At 49.8% G+C, this 18,338-nt stretch overlaps 1 protein-coding gene across 5 annotated transcripts in view; it reads right to left on the minus strand.

Moving 5' to 3' along the window:
* Window positions 1–5,977: 5,977 nt before the first annotated feature.
* TLN1 (talin 1) overlaps window positions 5,978–18,338 on the minus strand; it is a 32,941-nt gene continuing 20,580 nt past the window's right edge. For 3 of the 5 annotated variants that reach the window (XM_038552758.1, XM_038552761.1, XM_038552759.1), the window contains 27 exons: window positions 18,157–18,246; window positions 17,919–18,041; window positions 16,625–16,768; window positions 15,983–16,144; window positions 15,607–15,747; window positions 15,331–15,512; window positions 15,006–15,138; window positions 14,699–14,800; window positions 14,440–14,610; window positions 14,196–14,345; window positions 13,984–14,085; window positions 13,788–13,907; window positions 12,933–13,079; window positions 12,611–12,777; window positions 12,317–12,500; window positions 12,096–12,221; window positions 11,880–11,996; window positions 9,036–9,221; window positions 8,796–8,903; window positions 8,479–8,481; window positions 8,168–8,273; window positions 7,845–7,969; window positions 7,626–7,751; window positions 7,431–7,493; window positions 7,141–7,323; window positions 6,681–6,809; window positions 5,978–6,553 (listed from right to left, as the gene is read on the minus strand). In XM_038552758.1, coding sequence (XP_038408686.1) covers window positions 6,428–6,553; window positions 6,681–6,809; window positions 7,141–7,323; window positions 7,431–7,493; window positions 7,626–7,751; window positions 7,845–7,969; window positions 8,168–8,273; window positions 8,479–8,481; window positions 8,796–8,903; window positions 9,036–9,221; window positions 11,880–11,996; window positions 12,096–12,221; window positions 12,317–12,500; window positions 12,611–12,777; window positions 12,933–13,079; window positions 13,788–13,907; window positions 13,984–14,085; window positions 14,196–14,345; window positions 14,440–14,610; window positions 14,699–14,800; window positions 15,006–15,138; window positions 15,331–15,512; window positions 15,607–15,747; window positions 15,983–16,144; window positions 16,625–16,768; window positions 17,919–18,041; window positions 18,157–18,246 — 3,516 coding nt within the window. In that variant the 3' untranslated portion in view covers window positions 5,978–6,427. The remainder of the gene's footprint in view (window positions 6,554–6,680; window positions 6,810–7,140; window positions 7,324–7,430; window positions 7,494–7,625; window positions 7,752–7,844; window positions 7,970–8,167; window positions 8,274–8,478; window positions 8,482–8,795; window positions 8,904–9,035; window positions 9,222–11,879; window positions 11,997–12,095; window positions 12,222–12,316; window positions 12,501–12,610; window positions 12,778–12,932; window positions 13,080–13,787; window positions 13,908–13,983; window positions 14,086–14,195; window positions 14,346–14,439; window positions 14,611–14,698; window positions 14,801–15,005; window positions 15,139–15,330; window positions 15,513–15,606; window positions 15,748–15,982; window positions 16,145–16,624; window positions 16,769–17,918; window positions 18,042–18,156; window positions 18,247–18,338) is intronic. The other 2 variants (XM_038552760.1, XM_038552762.1) reach the window with 1 other exon arrangement.

The raw sequence follows: 18,338 nt of genomic DNA on the forward strand, positions 1-18,338 counted from the left end.
TTCCAGCCATTTCCCTGCTCCCCCAAACTCGTGGGAGACCCGTCCACCCTCCCAGCACCCAGTGCTAAACCCCTGGGGGCTTCCAAGCGCACCCCCGTCCCTCAGTTTCCACAGCCACTTAATGCTGCGGTTACATCGCCTCCACAGGTCCCTCCGCCAGGTCTCTGGGGTTGCCTTGGGCAGCTCCTCACGGTCCCTCCTGCCTGTGTCCGATGCGGTCTTACTCCTCCTTCTCCATTTCATATATTCATTCAACTGAACCTTGACATTGTTAGCAAAGTCTTTTAAAAAATCGGTGCCAGTGTGATCCTAAAATCGTCCAAAACTCCTCCCTCCTCCCTCCCTCCTTTGAGGATAAAAATCCACATTTCTTAATATGGTATCTGAAGTCCATCGTTTTGCCCCTGCCTATCTCTCTGCCTCATTTCCTTTCATCCCCATCCTCATCCCCAAAACACAGACTTATACCTCATGCTGCGTTCATACTGAATTATATGCGGGACCTGGGAATAGCCATACTTTTCTTAAAGCTTCCACTTTTTCTGCATTTTGTTCCCTCTGTCTAAAATGCACTTCTGGGGCAGCCCGGGTGGCTCAGCGGTTTAGCGCCGCCTTCAGCCCAGGGAGTGATCCTGGAGACCTGGGATCGAGTCCTGCATCGGGTTCCGTGTGGGGAGCCTGCTTTCCCCTCTGCCTGTGTCTCTGTCTCTCTCTCTCTCTCTCTCTCTCTCTCTCTCTCTCTCTCTCTCATGAATAAATAAATAAAAATCTTAAAAAAAAAAATGCTCTTCTGTGGGCTGATTCTGGTGGCCTTAAAAACTCAGATCAGGGGATCCCTGGGTGGCTCAGCGGTTTGGCGCCTGCCTTTGGCCCAGGGCGTGATCCTGGAGTCCTGGGATCGGGTCCCCCGTTGGGTTCCCGGCATGGAGCCTGCTTCTCCCTCTGCCTGTGTCTCTGCCTCTCTCTCTCTGTGTGTCTATCATGAATAAATAAAAAAATCTTTAAATTAAAAAAAAAAAAACTCAGATAAAATCATAGCCCTTCTGGGAAGCCTTCCCTGACCACTGCCTATCTCATTTCCTTCACCTAATGGATGTGTGTTCTTGGTCTAGGCTCCTATAATTCTCAGAATTCCTGTTACAATTGTTCCTGTGCCTACCCTATGGGCTTCTTCATTGGCAGGTGAGTTCTCTGGAACAGGGACTATCTTACTCAAATCCGAATCCCCAAAGCCTAGCAAAGCATCAGGCATGAGGTGACACTCCATAAACTTTTGCTGGGTAAACTTTTTACGCACACAAAAATATTAATATTATCTGGATCTAAAGGAACTCATGGTCTAGTGCAGCAGTTCTCAAACTCCCCCCACCCCCAAACTTACTGGTCTTAGAACCTCTTACATTATTACAAATTAAGAATGGTTTGAAGATCCAAAAACCTTTTGTTGAAGTGGATTATATCTATCAATAATTAACATATTAAAATGGAAACTGAGGGCAGCCTCGGTGGCGCAGACGTTTAGTGCTGCCTGCAGCCCAGGGCATGATCCTGGAGACCCGGGATCGGGATCGAGTCCCACATCAGGCTCCCTGCATGGTGCCTGCTTCTCCCTCTGCCTGTGTCTCTGTCTCTCTCTCTAGCTGTGTCTCTATGAATAAATAATAAGTAAAATCTTAAAAAAATAAAATGGAAACTGAGAAATTTAAAATATTTATTAATTCATTAAAAATGACAGAAATAAACCCATTATACATTGACCCTGTTAACATAAAGGATTTTTTTAACATACAGGATTTTTAATTGATGTATAATTAACATCCAATGTTATATTAGTTTCCATTGTATGACATATTGATTCAACAATTCTATATATTACTCAGTGCTCACCATGATAACTGTAATCACCATATGTTATTACAATATTATTGACTATATTCCCTATGCTGTACTTTTTCCTCTATGACATTTATTTTATAACTGGAAGTTTATACTTCTTAATGCCCTTTATCTTTTTCATTCATTCTCCCACCTCCCCTCTGGTAACCACCAGTTTGGTCTCTATTTAAGAGTCTGTTTTTGTTGTTGTTGTTTAAGATTTTATTTATCTGAGAGAGAGAGAGTATGCAAGGGGTGGTGGTGGTAGGGGCAGAGGGAGAAACAGAAGCAGACTCCCTGCTGAGCAGGGAGCCTAACATGGGGCTTGATCCCAGGACCTCAAGATCATGACCTGAGCTGAAGGTGAATGCTCAACTGACTGAGCCTCCCAGGCACCCCTTGTTGTTTGTTCATTTGTTTTTTAGAATCTGCATATACATGAAATCAAATGGTATTTGTCTTTCTTTGACTTATTTTACTTAGCCTAATACCATCCCTCTAGGTCCACCATCCATGTTGTTGCAAATGGCAAGATCTCATTATTTTTTTATGGTTGAGTAATATTCTATTGTGTATATCTGTATACCGCACCATCTATTCATCTATCCATGGACACTTAGGCTGCTTCCATATCTTGGCTATTATAAATAATGTTGCAATAAACATAGGGGTGCATATATATTTTTGAATTAGAGTCTTCATTTTCTTTGAGTAGATACCCAATAGTGAAAATACTGGATCATATAGTATTTCCATCTTTAATTTGTTGAAGAATATACTGGTTTCCACAGTATTTGCACCAATTTACATTCCGACTGACAGTGCACAGGGTTCCCTTTTCTTCACATTCTCACCAACAGTTGTTATTTCTTGTCTTTTTGATACTAGCCATTCTGACTGGTGTGGAGTGGTATTTCATTGTGATTTTGTTTTTTTATAAATTTTTTTTAAATTTTTATTTATTTATGATAGTCACAGAGAGAGAGAGAGAGAGAGGCAGAGACATAGGCAGAGGGAGAAGCAGGCTCCATGCACCGGGAGCCCGATGTGGGATTCGATCCTGGGTCTCCAGAATCGCGCCCTGGGCCAAAGGCAGGCGCCAAACCGCAGCGCCACCCAGGGATCCCCTCATTGTGATTTTGATTTGCATTTCCCTAATGATCAATACTGTTGAGCATCTTTTTATGTGTTTGTGGCCATCTCTGTGTCTTCTTTGGAAAAAATGTTTATTCAGGTCCTCTGCCCAATTTTTAATCAGATTGTTTTTTTGGTGTTGAATTGTATAAGTTCTTTACATATATTGGATATTAACCTCTATCAGATATATCATTTGCAAATATCTTCTGTTCATTTTCTGTTTTTGTTGATGGTTTCCTTTACTGTGCAAAAGTTTTCTATTTTGAACATAAATGTTTTTTTAAATTTATTTTTTAAAGATTATTTATTTATTTATTCATGAGAGACACAGAGAGAGAGAGGCAGACGGAGAAGCAGGCTCCATGCAGGGAGCGTGACGTGGGACTCGATCCCCAGTCTCCAGGATCACGCCCTGGGCTGACAGCGGCGCTAAACTGCTGAGCCACCTGGGCTGTCCTGAACATAAATGTTTTTAATAAAAACTATATTCACCTCCCTAAATTAGTGTGAGGATGGCAGTTGTATCACATTTTTACAAATCTCTTTAATATCTGGCTTAGTGGAGGACATGGATTCTCAAAATCTACTTGTGTTTTTATTGTTATAGGGTGGTTTGTTTAAAGTGCTGTATATTCAGAAGAAAATTTAGTCTCACACAGATATATAGCTGGAAAAAGAGTAGTATATTTATAGTCTTTTCAGGTAATTGTGTATATTCTTTGCTACTACCTCAATACTTGACAATTGGTGGTTTCTTAAGGGTTACTTGCAATGTGGAGTCTGAAACCACATCAATAACTTTTTTGTACTATGTTACGTTGGTCTGTGTTGCACTTTGGTTGGATTTTTTACCCAGGGATATTTATGTAACATCATGCATTTATCATTTTGAAAATATTGATCCACTCACTGAGCTATGCAAATGTTCCAAATATTGACACATTTCATTATGCATTATAAAAAGAAATCAAATTCCTTAATATCATGTTTGGTTTCAATGGAAAAGTCTAAGTTTTAAGTTTTGAGAAGCTATGAAGCTCATGGTAGCAGACCTAAGTTTTCTAGAATTCTAATTTTTACTTGAAAGCTCAAATTATATCATTGGCAACAAATACTTTTGGGTTTGGGGGCACCTGAGTGGCTCAGTCTGTTAGGCGTCTGCCTCAATTTTGGCTCAGCTCACGCTCAAAGGGTCCTGGGATTGAGCCCCACAACAGGCTCCCTGCTCAGCGGGAGCCTGCTTTTCCCTCTCCTCCCTGTTCATGCTCTCTCTTTCCTCTCTCAAATAAATAACATCTTTTAAAAAAATGATCTTGAACTTATGGACTCCTGAAAGGGTCTCGTCTCGGGCACCCCTAAGTGCTGGTTTTAAGAATTGCTGGTTTATTAAGATTTTATTTATTTATTCATAGAGACAGAGAGAGAGAGAGGCTGAGACACAGGCAGAGGGAGAAGCAGGCTCCATGCAGAGAGCCTGACGTGGGACTCATCCAGGGTCTCCAGGATCATGCCCTGGGCTACAGGCGGTGCTAAACTGCTGTGCCACCGGGGCTGCCCAGAATTGCTGGTTTAATGGGTATTCGAGCCCCTCCCCAGAGGTCTCCCTGAGGCATCACTAGTAAGAGGTGTGTATTGGTCACAGTTCCTAAGGACATGGCAGCGAAGTGGCGGCAGGAATAAGCAGCTGTCCTGGGCTGATAGCTGGAGTTCAGACAGTCTGGACTACTGCTTGTTGGGAGGTTGTAGAAGGGATTTGATCTCTCTGGTTCTCAACTCACGATGCTAGGACATTGAATCTGGGTTGAGGGGGCCACAGTGGTATGCACTGGAGTTGCCAGGCCTCTGCGTCAGAGAGGTGATAATGCATCTCTATTTTCCAGTGCTTAGTGTGGGCATGGCTTAGTAAATATTGAATGAATTAATCACAGGTGACAGGAGTGTTGGTAGGAAGTTGGCACCTTCCCTAATGGGCTGCCCTGGGGAAGACAAAGTAATTCCACTTACTTTAAACTTACTCTAATGGAATAGGAATAGAAGATGTGGCTTCAAGGTGAAAAGTGCCCAAGAGAAGTAGTGGGTGGTGTTGAATTTTACTTGGAGGGAGAGGCAAGGATATATACTGGGCAACAGGGCTGGTTAAAGAATCATGCATGAGAATTGTGGCAGACCTAAGAGGATGGCCACTGGGCCCGTGCTGTGTGGGCAGAGGGGGGGAATGTGGAAGGAAATGGAAACAAGATCTACCTCCCTGACTTCATCCTTCCACTAAACCTCCAGATCAGCAGGGCTCCTGGAACAGGGCTACTGGTACCTGCCTGGCCATGAGGGGAGCTGTGCCCCCTAATGAAGCCTTACACTTAGGTCAAGCTTTTTCCATTTTCTTCTAGTGCTATTCTAGGCAGGAGTAACAACAAGGCCTGGAAGGGCCTATACATGTCCCAGCCGGGTCAGCAGTAGAATCTACCTGATGCAGCCTCAGCTTGGATTCTTTGCTTGTTAACAGCCTTGACCAAATCTGTGGCCATAGTTCTCTGAGGCTCAGACACTTGTATCTTATAGGCTTATTCTTTTCATCAAAAGTGCTTTTGGAAATTTGAGTTTGGCCAGGAACTGGATTTGTTCAAATACCATGAGCAGTTATGAAGAACGGAGTGTCCCTGGTAGCCACAAAGAGCAGTGGCAGCTGCTGTCCTAGCAGTAGAAGGATGACACTTGGTGAGGTGTAGGCGCTGGCCAGTGAGCTAGGGGACAACAGGAATAGGACTTCTCGGCTTCCCAGCTCTGGTGACTTTGGGGATCTGGGTGCAAGGAGGAGGAAGGGGCCGCAGGGGGCAGATTGCCATCATGAGCCCCCACTCCATTTCTGAGCCAGATGACCTTGGTGACAGAACCGAATCCCAGTCTCTCCTCCGCATTCCCTTTCCCCAAGAGGACTCTCCCATCTCCTCACAAAGCCAGGCAGAGGTCGCAGGCGGAATCACTTTTATTGGAGCATGACCTGTTTGGGGCTTACAACCCCGTGGCCCCCACAGGTAGTTGGGGGTTGGGGTAGACAGTATCAAAAAAAAGAGGAGTAGAGCCAAGGCTGTGGGGACTGGCTGGAAGCTGCTGGCAGGGTGGAGCGGGCAGGAGCCCTGGCAGGTTCAGACTGAGGTACAGCAGCATTAATAATACTCTTGGAGCGTTAATACTCTAGGGAGGGGCAGGCACTTAGGGGGCCCTAGGGCATGAAGGCACTTGGAGTCAGGGAGGGGACAGGGGATGTGCAGCGGGACTGGGGAGGACCAGGCCCAGGGTTTGGCAGGCACTTTGGGGAGTGCTGGGGTTGGGCGGCTTGGGCCCGACAGCCCAGAAGGCTTTGGTAGTGGCAGGCACAGTCTCTGGGCTGGGTCTGCATTAAATAGAAGTGGCTGCCCTAGTGCTCATCCCGAAGCTCTGAAGGCAGGAACTTGTACTGCTGTTGCCGAATCTGTGCCAGCTTCTTCCGCGCCTCTTCCAGCTCTCGTTCCTTCCGAAGCATCTCTTCCTGTGCAGCAATGATCTGAGGGATGGAGATCCGGGACTCAGTTTAGCGAGTACATGCCTGGGCTACAGGGTCATGGGGCCAGTGCAGGCAGTGTGACTGTCCTGCTGACAATGTCCTTTAGAGCGTCTGGGGCAAAGCTCACCTGGGCAATGCCCCCAACCATTTTCTCCTTCACTACCACTGTCTCGTTCTCTTGGTCTTCAAAGGCTGCAGCCTTCTGTGCTGCCTTCACCAGGTTATCCGAGGCTCGCTTCACTGCATTGCCAGCAGCCTGGGTAGAGAGAAGGCAGTGGGAGGCAGGGAACTCAGCTGAGAGAGTCTCTCTACCGCCTCACAGAAAAACATGTCTTGGTGGTAACGGTTTATTATTTAAAAATATTTTATTTACTCATTCATGACAAACACAGAGAAGGAGAGACATAGGCAGAGGGAGAGGCATGCTCCCTATGGGGAGCCTGATGTGGGATTCGATCCCAGGACCCTGGAATCAACACCTAAGCCAAAGGCAGATGCTCACCACTGAGCCACCCAGGTGCCCCGGGGGTAAAGGTTTAAAAAAGCAGCACAGCCCAAGATACAGTCAGACCATTAGGGTTCCTCACCTGAAGTCGTTTCATTGCCTCAGAGTCCTGGTCAGCCTTGACCTTGCAGGCGACAAGGAGCTGGGCTGTGGAGGCAGCCACCTGCTTGGCTGATGAGATAAGCTTCTCCTGGCTGGCATGGCCTTGTACAGCTGCATTGGCGGCTTCACACAAATTGTTGGTGGCTGCAGCCACCATCCGGGCCTAAAGTGAGGAGGCTTAGATTAGAATATGCCTCTTGCCCTGGTCTTTCCCCTCTCCTGCCTTTGCAGACCTCCCTGTGAGAGACCTAGTGGGGATTGTGTACTCACAGCAGAAATGAGGCCTTGGGACCACTGCCCATCATCCAGTGCATTGGCTGGAATGGCACCCACCTGTGGATGAAGGGGGGAGCCTACTCAAGACCTGCACTCTCTATGGGTGGGTAAAAGCCGCCCGCCCCCCATCATTTTGAGTGTGGACAGCAAAGCTGCTGCTGTTCCCATTCCTCGTATCTGAGTGCGTACCTTCCCTTGGGCCACTAGTTCCCTCTGGGCAGCGGATGCTGCCTTTACCAGGGCGCTGGTGGCTGCCGCGATGGACTTGGCAGCCTCCAGTATCTGCTCCTCAAAGTTTAAGGACTCATCTGCCTCCTACAACAGACAAAGGTTCCAGAAAGATAAGCAAAGTGAAGGTGGGGATAATCTGCCAGTAGGCGGGCGGGAAGAGGGACTCAGAGGCCTGACCTTGGGTTTGGCCCGAGGCTTCAGCTGCTCTAGCTTTTTGGCTGCGGCCTCTATGGCGGCTGCAGCTCCCAGGAGTTCATTCTCAGCGATGACCGTGGGGTCCTCTGGGTCCACCCATTCTGTTCCTGGTGGGGCAAAGGGAGGAAGAAAAGGACTAAGGCAGAGCAGAGAGGTCAGGAGCACTGGGCAGCATGGTTAGTGTCCCCAGCACCTGGCACCTGTGGGGACTATGAGCAGAGGGCGGCTCAAAGCAGCCAACCAGGAGGCAGAGCTCTCCCCATGAAAAAGGCTGCCCTTCCTTCCTGCCCCCGGTCATCCCTCACCCTTCATGGCCTCAGCAGCCTGGATGAGCTCAGTGACCGAACCAGCCACACGCTTGGAGTGTCCTGTCAATTGCTGCTTCAGCTCTGGGCTTGGCTTCTGCAGGGTCTGGGGAAGAAAGAGGGCAGGGAGCAAAAGCATCAGATTTCAGCTTCTGCCAGAGCTCAGACACAGGGCCGACCGTGACCCCTGCCCCCTTCAGAGACCGCTCCACACCACAGCCCTCAAACCCCATGCCCTCTGTGCAGGTGCGCTCTGGGCACCATACCACACATGTGGTGGAGACAGTGGGGCCGTGTCGTGTGTCACTCACCGGCTGGCAAGGAGCAAGGAGAGTGATGAAATGAGAAGAAAGAAGAGACATCGAAGGTAAAGAAGGGAGTGGTCAGGTGGGAAGAGAGGAGAAAAGAGAAATGAAGAGGAAGACGTGAGCGGGAAAATCAAAGATGCTAAGAATGATGGGGCCCCAGTGGAAGGGAGGCTTGGGAATGAGAACAGATTTGGGAAATAGAAGGTGGGGTGGGGAGGCATTCTGAACAAACAAATTGACAGTTGGGTGTGAAGCACACAGGGAGGAGACCTCATTCAGGGGGGCTGGTACAGGGAGCAGACAACGCCCGCCTTCCTTACCAGCAGCACATGGTCCAGCAGCTCCAGGTAGCCATTGGCACACTCCCGGCCATAGTGCAAGGCTCGAAGCCGCACATCAGGGGCCACTTCTGGGTGGTAAGCTGCTTCCTGTCCCAGAGAGTTAGCATTAGGATCCCAAAGAGCTCCAGGACTCCCAAGACCCTGCCTTTCTCCCCTCCCGTGGCCTGCCCCAAAGCAGCCATACCACCTAGGATTCCGCTTTACTATCAGGGTTCTTACCTTGCAAGCGCGAAGCATATCTGCGATAGCACGACGACTGAGATTGGCTGTGGCGATGACGTCCTCTTGGCGACAGGAGTTGCCAGCAGCAACAGCCTTGGCTGTTGCCATGGTGATACCCTTGGTCATGCGAATAAAATCTTCTGGGGTAGAGGTCTTAGCAGGTGGCTCTGGGGAACAGAAGACCTGTTGGGGGTTGAACAAGAAGAAAAATTGTACAGTGAGTGAGACTCAAGACAGTGTAGCACTCTGCTGATGTAATCTGATCCATTCACCCACATGCTCAATAAGGGGCATTCATCAAGTATTCATTGTGGGTCAGGACCCTGAAGGAGTTCACAGATCACAGCTAACATAAGGCTGCTGGCCACTTCTGACCGAAGCGACGGGGGAGAGTTTATTTGTTTCAAATTTAAGAAGAACCTCTGAGCTGGGCTTTTATTCCTAAACTATAGAGAAGCCTTGAAGGAGTGAGTAGTGGAGGTGAGGGGCTGGGTCTAAGAGATCTAGATAACAGGAAGGCATTTTAGGTAAACAGGAGGCCATGGATAGCTGGGATGCCAAGGGAGACAGTACCAAGAAACGTTCTAGAATTATAGAGATAGTGGAGCAAAAGGTTGATGGGGCCTTCCTTGAGGATCAGACCAAGAAACTTAGAATTTTTTTTTTAAAGAATTTTTAAGATTTATTTATTCATGAGAGACACACACACACAGAGGCAGAGACACAGGCAGAGGGAGAAGCAGGCTCCATGCAGGGAGCCCGACGTGGGACTCGATCCCCGGTCTCCAGGATCATACCCTGGGCTTCAGGCGGTGCCAAACCGCTGTGCCACTGGGGCTGCCCGAAACTTAGAATTTTATATAATATGTAAGTCATAAAAATATTTTGACGTATGTGTTCATCCAGCAAATTAAAAATCAGCAGGTGGTAGATTCTGTGTGAGGTGCTAGGGATGCAATGGGGCACGAAGGAGACAAGGCCCATGTTCTTGTGGAGTTTACACTATCATTTTTTAAAAAAATATTTTATTTATTTATTCATGAAAGCCACAAAAAGAGAGGCAGAGACATAGAGGGAGAAGCAGGCTCCATGCAGGGAGCCCAATGTGGGACTCGATCTCGAGACTCCAGGATCATGCCCTGGGCCAAAGGCAACGTGCGCTAAGCCACCCAGCTGTCCTTACACTATCATTTTGGACACAGACAATAAGTAGGTAAACAAATAGAAAAATAAAATACTGACTGGGCTGTCCAGGAAATAAAGCAGGTGCTGTGCTGAGAAATAAAAATGAGGTCCTTTCTCCGGTAGGTGGCCAGGGAAGCCTCTTGAAGGAGAGAGCCTTTTTTTTTTAAAGATTCAAAAAAAACTTTTTTAAAGTAATCTCTTCACCCAAAGTAGGGCTCGACCTCACAGACCTGAGATCAAGTGTTGCATGCTCCACCGACTGAGCCAGTCAGGCACCCCTGAGGAGAGGACGTTTAAGCTGCAACCTGAAGGACTAGAAGGAGCCAGATATTCAGGAAGCTGAAATAGAGCAAGTGCAAGGAGCAGCAGCAGGAGGGGCCAGCATATATTGGGGCTGGGACTGCGGGAGGGGGGAGAGCAGGACAAGAGGGGACGGGGGGAGGCCGTGGGGCTGGAAGGTGATGGTAATAAGTGTGGATTTTACCACAGACACCAGGGTACTAAAGGTTTCAAGCAGCAAAGTGACATAACCTCATTTACATTCTCTGGCCCCTGCATACAGAGAGTGCATTGGGGTGATGAGTGAAGAGGCAGTGCAGATGGAGCATAGTATGGCATACATATACCGCAGGACTGGTGATGGTTTGGACCAGGTGGAGGTGGGAGAGAGGGGCAAAGAGAAAATGAGATACACTCAAAGGAAGTGCTGACAAGTCTTAGTGATGCACTTAGATGTGGGAATGAGAGAAAAATGGACATTATAGCTGCATTCTTGGCTTTAGGATCTGAGTTATTAAAAGGTACCACTGAAAGGGATGGGAAAGAGGAGGGAATGGTCAGGTTTAGGAGGCAGAAGGTTGAGTTTCAGTTTGGGCATCGCCAAAGACAGTAATAGAAAGGTGAATTCAGAAATGAGCAGGATAAGAAGGAGAGGAGAATGACAGCAACTGGAGGAGAGGAGGAGGGAAGGGGAGGGGAGATCAGAGGGCAAGCAGTAGCCCCTAGGAAGTCACAGGTGATTTAGGGGAAACCTGCATGACTGGAAGTGGCTACTGGTGTAAGAGGAAGTGTCTGATGGCCAGAAGCTGGAGGACCTGGCATCTTGGTGGTCTGTCAAACAGGCGGTTGTGAATGACTAAACTTAGAACTGAAGTCAACTTGCTAGAGAATGACCATGGAACCGGTTAAGCTTGTCAGAGAAAAGGATAGAGAAAGCAGGTGATCTGTACCAGTTTGGGCTAGCCTCCACATTTACCAGGCTGGAGGTGGCTCCATGACACTATAGAAGAGGTGCTGAAGAAGCAAGACAAGAGTCAGGAGGGCCAAAGAGGAAAAAATTCCAGAAAAACTTGTTAGCAAAATAGAATGCTTTAGAAATGTCTGAGAAAGATGAAGACCAAGAAGAGCCCACTGAACGTGGTGGCTGGGAGATCACTGTTGGCGGGGAGAGAGCAGGAGGGTGGGAGGAGGCAGTTGTCAAGTGCTAAGAAGGAGGAGGGGAAAGACACCAGCACAGTTCACTTACAAAGTCTGGCAGTGAGCAAGGACAATGTGTGTGACTGTTAACACTTCTGTGAATATTTGTGAAAGTCAGGTTCACAATCTGTCACTATCCCTCTCCGACCCAAGTCCCTGGTGCCCCAGACTCTTGCTTACCGCCAGCTCCTGCCGTATGTGTTCTGTGGTTGCCTCCAGGGCCCGTGTGCCTTTGGTAGCCTCATCTTCCACGGCTTTCACAGTCTTAAGCAGTGATGTCACATTGGTCACCATCACCTGGGGGCATCAGAGGAGTTGGAGAGAGGGTCATGTTGAGGAACAGGGGGAAGCGCACCAATCTTCCCCTCTCCTGATGTTGCTCTCATTCCCTCTGACCTTGGCAGAGTTCTTGAGCTGCCACACAGCAGGGTCGTCCCCAACTTTGCCAGCTGCAGCCTTTGTGGCGCTGATGAGGTCTCCCAGGGCTTTGGCCACATCTTTCACTGCATTGATCAGCACTACCTGCATCAGGGAGCAGAGGCTCTGGTCCGTGAGAGGGAAAAGGGGGAACAGGCAGTGAGTGGTTCTGGCCAGAAGTTGGGGTGTCAGGTGGATACCTGTGTCTCGGGGTCCTCGGCTCCCAGGCTGGCTGCACCCAGCTTGACCACATCAGCAAGCCGTGTGATGGTGGCCACGGAGGACTGGGCAGCCTGTGCTAACTTCTCCTGGCTCCCGGCTGCGTTCTGCACCAGGACCTTGGTGTCTTCCACCAGCACCTTTGCGGTCTTCAGGATGCCCTCCCTGAGGGAGGCCCAGCTTAGTCAGCCCCTCCCAGGCCTTCCCCCAAGCCCTGCGGTCTCTCCTGAGCTCACTCCCCACCCAGCCTCCGGGAGGCCTGGTTCCCTCCTCACCGGTGGTCGGCGAAAGTTTCAGCACCCTCGCGATTGAGGGTACCAGCTGTAGCGAACATGATGGTGGTGTCAAGGTCGGCAATGATGCCAGATACGGCGCTGGCTGCAGTGATGCAGGCCTGCGTGCCACGGTTCCCAGCCTGGAGCGCAGCCAGCACGTGGGAGACCTGGGGGAGGAGAGTCATGTGGTGACTGGTCAATGCCTTGAGGAAGGGAAAGGTCACTGGTGCTCAGGAGAAGGGATGGGGGAGATAGCAGGGAAGGCCGGAGGAGACTGGGCAGGGCTGCAGGGTTGGGGGGCCACGGGGATGAGCACAGTTACCTTCTCAGAGACTCTCCGGGCACACTCTATGAGCTCCTTCTTGGTATAGGCGTCGCTGGGGCTGCACTGCAGGGCGCCTGCCTTGGTGACCAGAGCAGCACAGCCATGCCCCAGCTCTTGCACCCGGTGCTTGATGTGGGCACCTATCTGGGAGGGGATGGAAGAGGGAGATGGGCTTTACGAAAAGTACTCGGGGCTTGTGCTTGGAGGAGTCACCAAGAACCTAACAGAACATGCATCGTAGACTAAAGGGTTGGTAAGAAGTGCCCAGCATGCAGATTTCCTGTTTCATATCCCTCAGGCAGGAGGTCACCTCCTACACATGGAAAATAATAGCATGTAGGCACCAACTGGTGAGGATTATGTTAAGCACGGTGAGGAGGTGGGGGAGAAGCACTTTATGCTGGGATATTTGAATCAGCGGGCCATGGCTTACAATTTGGACTGGATGTGGTTAAGGAGGGGTTTAGGGTTGGGGATTAGGTGTGTCGTGGTAAGATCCAATTACTTGCTTTCTTGGAAAGTCAAGAGCTTGGGGAAGGAAAAACTAAGAAGAGATTACAGGCCTGCAAAAGAGCACAGAAGCAGCCATAGGCCCAGAGGAGGGTTGGCAGACCAGGAAATCTCTAGATTGTTGGCTGTCTCCTCTACCCCTTTGACTTCGGTCCTGTCCCTATACGAGCCCTGATCACTCTTTAGTGGAGTAGCCCTGGGGATGTGTTCTCCTTTCTATAGAAGACTAGAGGAAAGGTGGGATGGCCCCACAGGCTGACATGATGGGGACAAGGGCCATGCCACCTCGATTTTCTGTGAGGGGCAGGGGAAGGCTTTCACAGCAATTGCCCCCATGCTTACCTCTTCGTTCTCAGCAGCCACAGCTGCAGGCTTGGCCTGTGAGGCCAGGCGGCCATAGTCACTGGTCAGCTGATTAGCAAGAGGGCCTAGCTCCTCAGGGCTGGTGTTTGACTTGGTTACCTGGTGACAACAGAAGAAGTAAAGTTATGCCCAAACTAAGCTCTCTGGGGTTAGTCTTATACTCTCCCAAACTCACCATCTCTTGAACAGTGACAGCAATGGCCTTGGCTGTCCGCACCATAGTTGTTTGGTAATCCACAAAGGAACCTTCTGGTTCACCCATTGGTCCTTCATCTAGCTGAGGGGGGCGGATGGAGTAAGGAGAAAGATTATCAGGGTCTCTGACACTGAGCTTAGGGACCCTGGCCCAGGGAAGCCTCTGACCACAGGTACACCCAAGACTCTAACCTGGTTGATGGCCTGGGTGATGGAGTCCACCATGCCGCCAACAACCCCAGCAGCACTGGCTGCTTCATTGAGGGTTGTTGTTAGGTCCTCTACGGCCTCTGTCATCATCTGTACAGCCTCCTCCAGGGCTTCCTGGGTGTGAGCTGCTTGCTGTGGGGCAGAGTGAGTGAGTGGAGGTGGGCTCTGGTGTTCCTGTTTCTCCGACCTCTTACTAGCAGTAGCCCCTCCCTCCCACTCTCAGTACCTTGGGGTTCCCGCCAGCCTCCTTGGCCGTGTACAGCAACTGCAAGGCAGACTCTGCCAAGGTTCTAGTCTGGTCCAGGAGTGCCATCTGCTGCGGGTGGCTCAGGGTCTTGGAGGCAGCACCCACTGCAGCCAGTGTGAGTGGCTCAAAGTATTGGGCCATCTGGGACACCTGAGGCCAGGGGTTTGAATGGAGGTCAGCTAGGCCAGGAATCTTTGCCTGCCCTGCCGTGGGAGTCCCCACTTGTCACTCTAGGTACCTTGTGTCCCAGCTGGGAGGCTTCAGCCCGCGCAGCACTGGCCAGTGGCTCAATAAGGTGGGAGATCTCCTGCACTGCAGTGAGCATCTGAGTGTGCAAGGCCTGGGAAGGAAGCAAACTTGAGCCCTGACTGTGACCTGGAACTGGGTCTGCTACTTCCTTCCATATTGAAATCACTCTCCCCTGGGCCTGTTCTTCCCATACCCTTGACGTCTCTATGGAGCACACTCCTGGATACCCCATCTTCCTCAAGTCTGCCACCCCTCTTCCCAGATGCCACTTTTCGTATAACCTTGTTCCCTGTTACCTCTTGAGAGATGCCTTCACGGGGAGCAAGTTGTTGGCTGACTGCAGCAAGGGAAGCCTGGTCTAGGTCCCGTAGACAGCTGTTTAGAGCTGCAATGGCTGTCTCGCACTCCAGCTGCCCTGGAGCCTTGTCCCTGTAAATACATCATAGGCTCCAACATCAAGAACATCCCTTTAAAACAAGGCTAGTCTGTCTTTCCCCATATCCTCCAAATCTTGGACAACACGTCTCCTCCAACACTATCCCATCTGATTGCACTACCCCTGCCCCTGTTCTGCTACAGTGTATGTTCCCTAGTCACACAGGTTCTCTACCCCCTCCATACCTCATGCTTGTAATGAGCTTCTTGATGGAGTCCGAGACAGTACGGGAGTGGCCAGCCAGCACTGACCAGCGCGGGGGGTCCCGGGGATTGACTGCTAGGGCTCGAGCGGTCTGGATTAGTCCTCCGGCACTCTCCAACATTGTCTTGGCAGAGATCACAATGGGCTCCATGGCAGCCCGGCCCTAGGGAGAGAGGAGGCAGGGAGGCTGAATCTCGAGACTCCTGCAAAGATGAGGAGGCAGCTGACCCACTGGTTCTCTCTTCACATTGCCTCACCTCAGGGCTGATCTGGGCAGGAATGCTGGAGAACTCAGGGTTGGATGCAAAGGCACTCAGATTGTCCACAGCCTCCAGCAGAGGGGCTGTTGCTGCTCGGCACTGAGCACGGTTCTCTTCTGTGAAAGCTCCGTCAAGTGCCTGGGAGTGGGAGTGACAGGCTCTCAGGACTGACTGTTGGCAAAGGAGGTGAAGCCCAGGTCTCTTCCCCTGGGCTAAGGCGGTGGGGAGAGGCTGGTGATGACCAGTATGACTAGGAAAGGGCTTGGACTCAGGTAGACAGGACGTGGTAAGGGTCTTAGGGACTGATGCAGGGACTAGAGGAGAGAAGATGGGACAGGTCAGAGGGGGGCTGGGAATTTCAAACACTGACAACCTTGATAGTCTTGACAAGATTGGCTGTGCTGTTGGCCACCTCCTTGGCAGATTGTACAAACTGGCGCTTGGCGGTAGGGTTGGCAGTCCGAGCAGAAGCTAGACGGCAGCTGTTACACAGCGCAGAGGTGTGCTTGGCCACGATGGTGGCTGCAGAGAGCACCTGCGGAGACAGACACGTGGAAGAGCCATGATGAGGGCAGGAGGGAAATGGACACACTTGGGCAGGAGCCCTGTGGGTTGGGGAATGGCGAGCAGTATCTCTGGAAGTCTAATTAGGAAAGACTGAGTTTACTTAGGAAAGATCTTCACTGAAAAGTGAAGATCTGGGAGACAGAGATCCCCAATGATGAACAGGGTGCAGGAAGGGGCAAATGGAAGACAGACACACTGATGGGGAAATTGTAATGGAGTAAGTAGAAGAGTGAACTCAAACATCATGGGAAAGTTATGAACTTAGCAGTAGCCAAGAGTGACAAGAAACAGGGCAGGAGAAGACACCAGTGGAGAAGCTGTGTGTAGAAGGTCAGAGACGCATCTCCACGTCTTCTGCATCTCCCTCCCTCCCTCTCCACTTGGTCAGTCCATCCTGGCCCAGCACCGGTTCCCAGACTTGCCCATAGTACCCGTTCCCTTAAGTTACCTGGGCCTGTGTACAGCCAGGCTCCCCCAAACTCTGACAGGCCATCTGGATTGCCTGGTTTGCACGGGCGAACTGTGTGGGCTCTACCAATCCTTGTTGCCCAGCTTGGCTGTTGGGATCGGAGACACCTACCAGATATGCAGCCTGGGGAGGGACAAAGATGTGGGTGGGTGAGACTAAAGAATCTCTCTCCAGTGGGATCCAACAGGGACAGTGAGGACAAAGGGGCATAAGGCTAAGGTTAGTAGGCAGGGTACTATGTGAGTGGAGATATACAGTAACAAATGATAATTACACTATAAAAAAGAAAAAAAACCTCTCCTGTTTTGTTATATGTGTCTGAACATCTCAGAAGATTAAATAGGTAAAATAAAAAAAAAAAAACAAGAACACAACACACGGTATAAGGGTTTCATCAAATTTCTGTTTAGATGTGTATCTGCTGGATTGTAAGGTAAAAAGTATTGCTTACTCTAAGTAGAAGTCAAAAAAGGTTTGAAAGCCACCCTGCCACGCACACACACATGCACACATACAAAACCTCTTTGGAAGAGTTTCAAAACTGTGAAGACTACTGGAACCATGGATATTTACAACACTCCCACTCTTCAGAGATTTGGAGAGAGGGAAGGGATGGGTATGATGGTTGCCAAAAATTTTTTATGATTAGAAGACCATCAGAAGGTTTGATTTATACTTTAACACATGGTGGCTCTCCTTTTCCCTCTTTATGCTTTTCCAGAAATAAGTCACACCATATAGAATAGGCTACCCAACAGGACAGGGCAAAGGGAGGTAGGGGAGACTGAGGAAGCAGGCTGGTGGGCTTTAGGGAAACAGTCTGAGATGAACCCTCAAAGCCAGTCTGACTTAAGGATTCATACCCTAAAGTAAAACGTTCTCACAGCTAACAGGTTGTTTTATACTTTACAGTTGCATAAAAAGGCAAAGCTAAGTGGTAACTCAATTAATTGGATATTTAGTCACTGGTACTATTCTAATAAAGTGGTAGTTACGTGAAAAAGGACTTGCATATGCTTATTAGCATAGCCCATGAATGGACAGTGTCACCATAACCCAAGGTAGCAGGGGCTCGGTGGGGGGGAGGGAGGGGAGCAACCAGAACTGTTGGTATTCCATGATTGCTGACAAACATCTCCACTGAGGGTAAATGCAGTTTCCTTAGAGTTGGTTTTGCAAACATGACTTCTTGGTTATCTACATCAGTGTCAGGCTGCTGAGGAGGCAGGGAAGGGGGGCATGGGGCCGTCCAGGGATCGTCGCAGGGGAATACCTGTGCAGCTGCCTCGGTGAAGCCACAGAGGGCCTTGGAGGCTGTGGCAATGGCCTCCCCAAATTCTGGCAGGTTCCCGTTCTTGGCATTCTGGGAGATGCCAGTCATGGCCTCACCTAGTACCTGAGAAACAGAGTGTATCAGGAGGGTCCGTCCCTATCCTCAGAGGGCCGGAGGAGCCCCTGGTTTATTCCATCTTCCTGCCCCCTCATTCCTGGGCTGCACTTGCAGCACTTACCTTTGAGTTCTCCATCACACTGTCTAGGCAGCCAAAGTAGGACATATCATTGATGGGCTGAACTGGGTTCTCTAGGAGTTCCCGGACTGTCTGTACAGGGGGAGGACAGAGTTGAGATTCAGACACCTCCTTCACCCCAAAACCCACAATACCTTCTTCAACCTCTATACCACTTAGCCTGC

The sequence above is a fragment of the Canis lupus genome, chromosome 11 (genome assembly GCF_011100685.1).
Source record: "Canis lupus familiaris isolate Mischka breed German Shepherd chromosome 11, alternate assembly UU_Cfam_GSD_1.0, whole genome shotgun sequence".
Taxonomy (NCBI): Eukaryota; Metazoa; Chordata; class Mammalia; order Carnivora; family Canidae; genus Canis; species Canis lupus.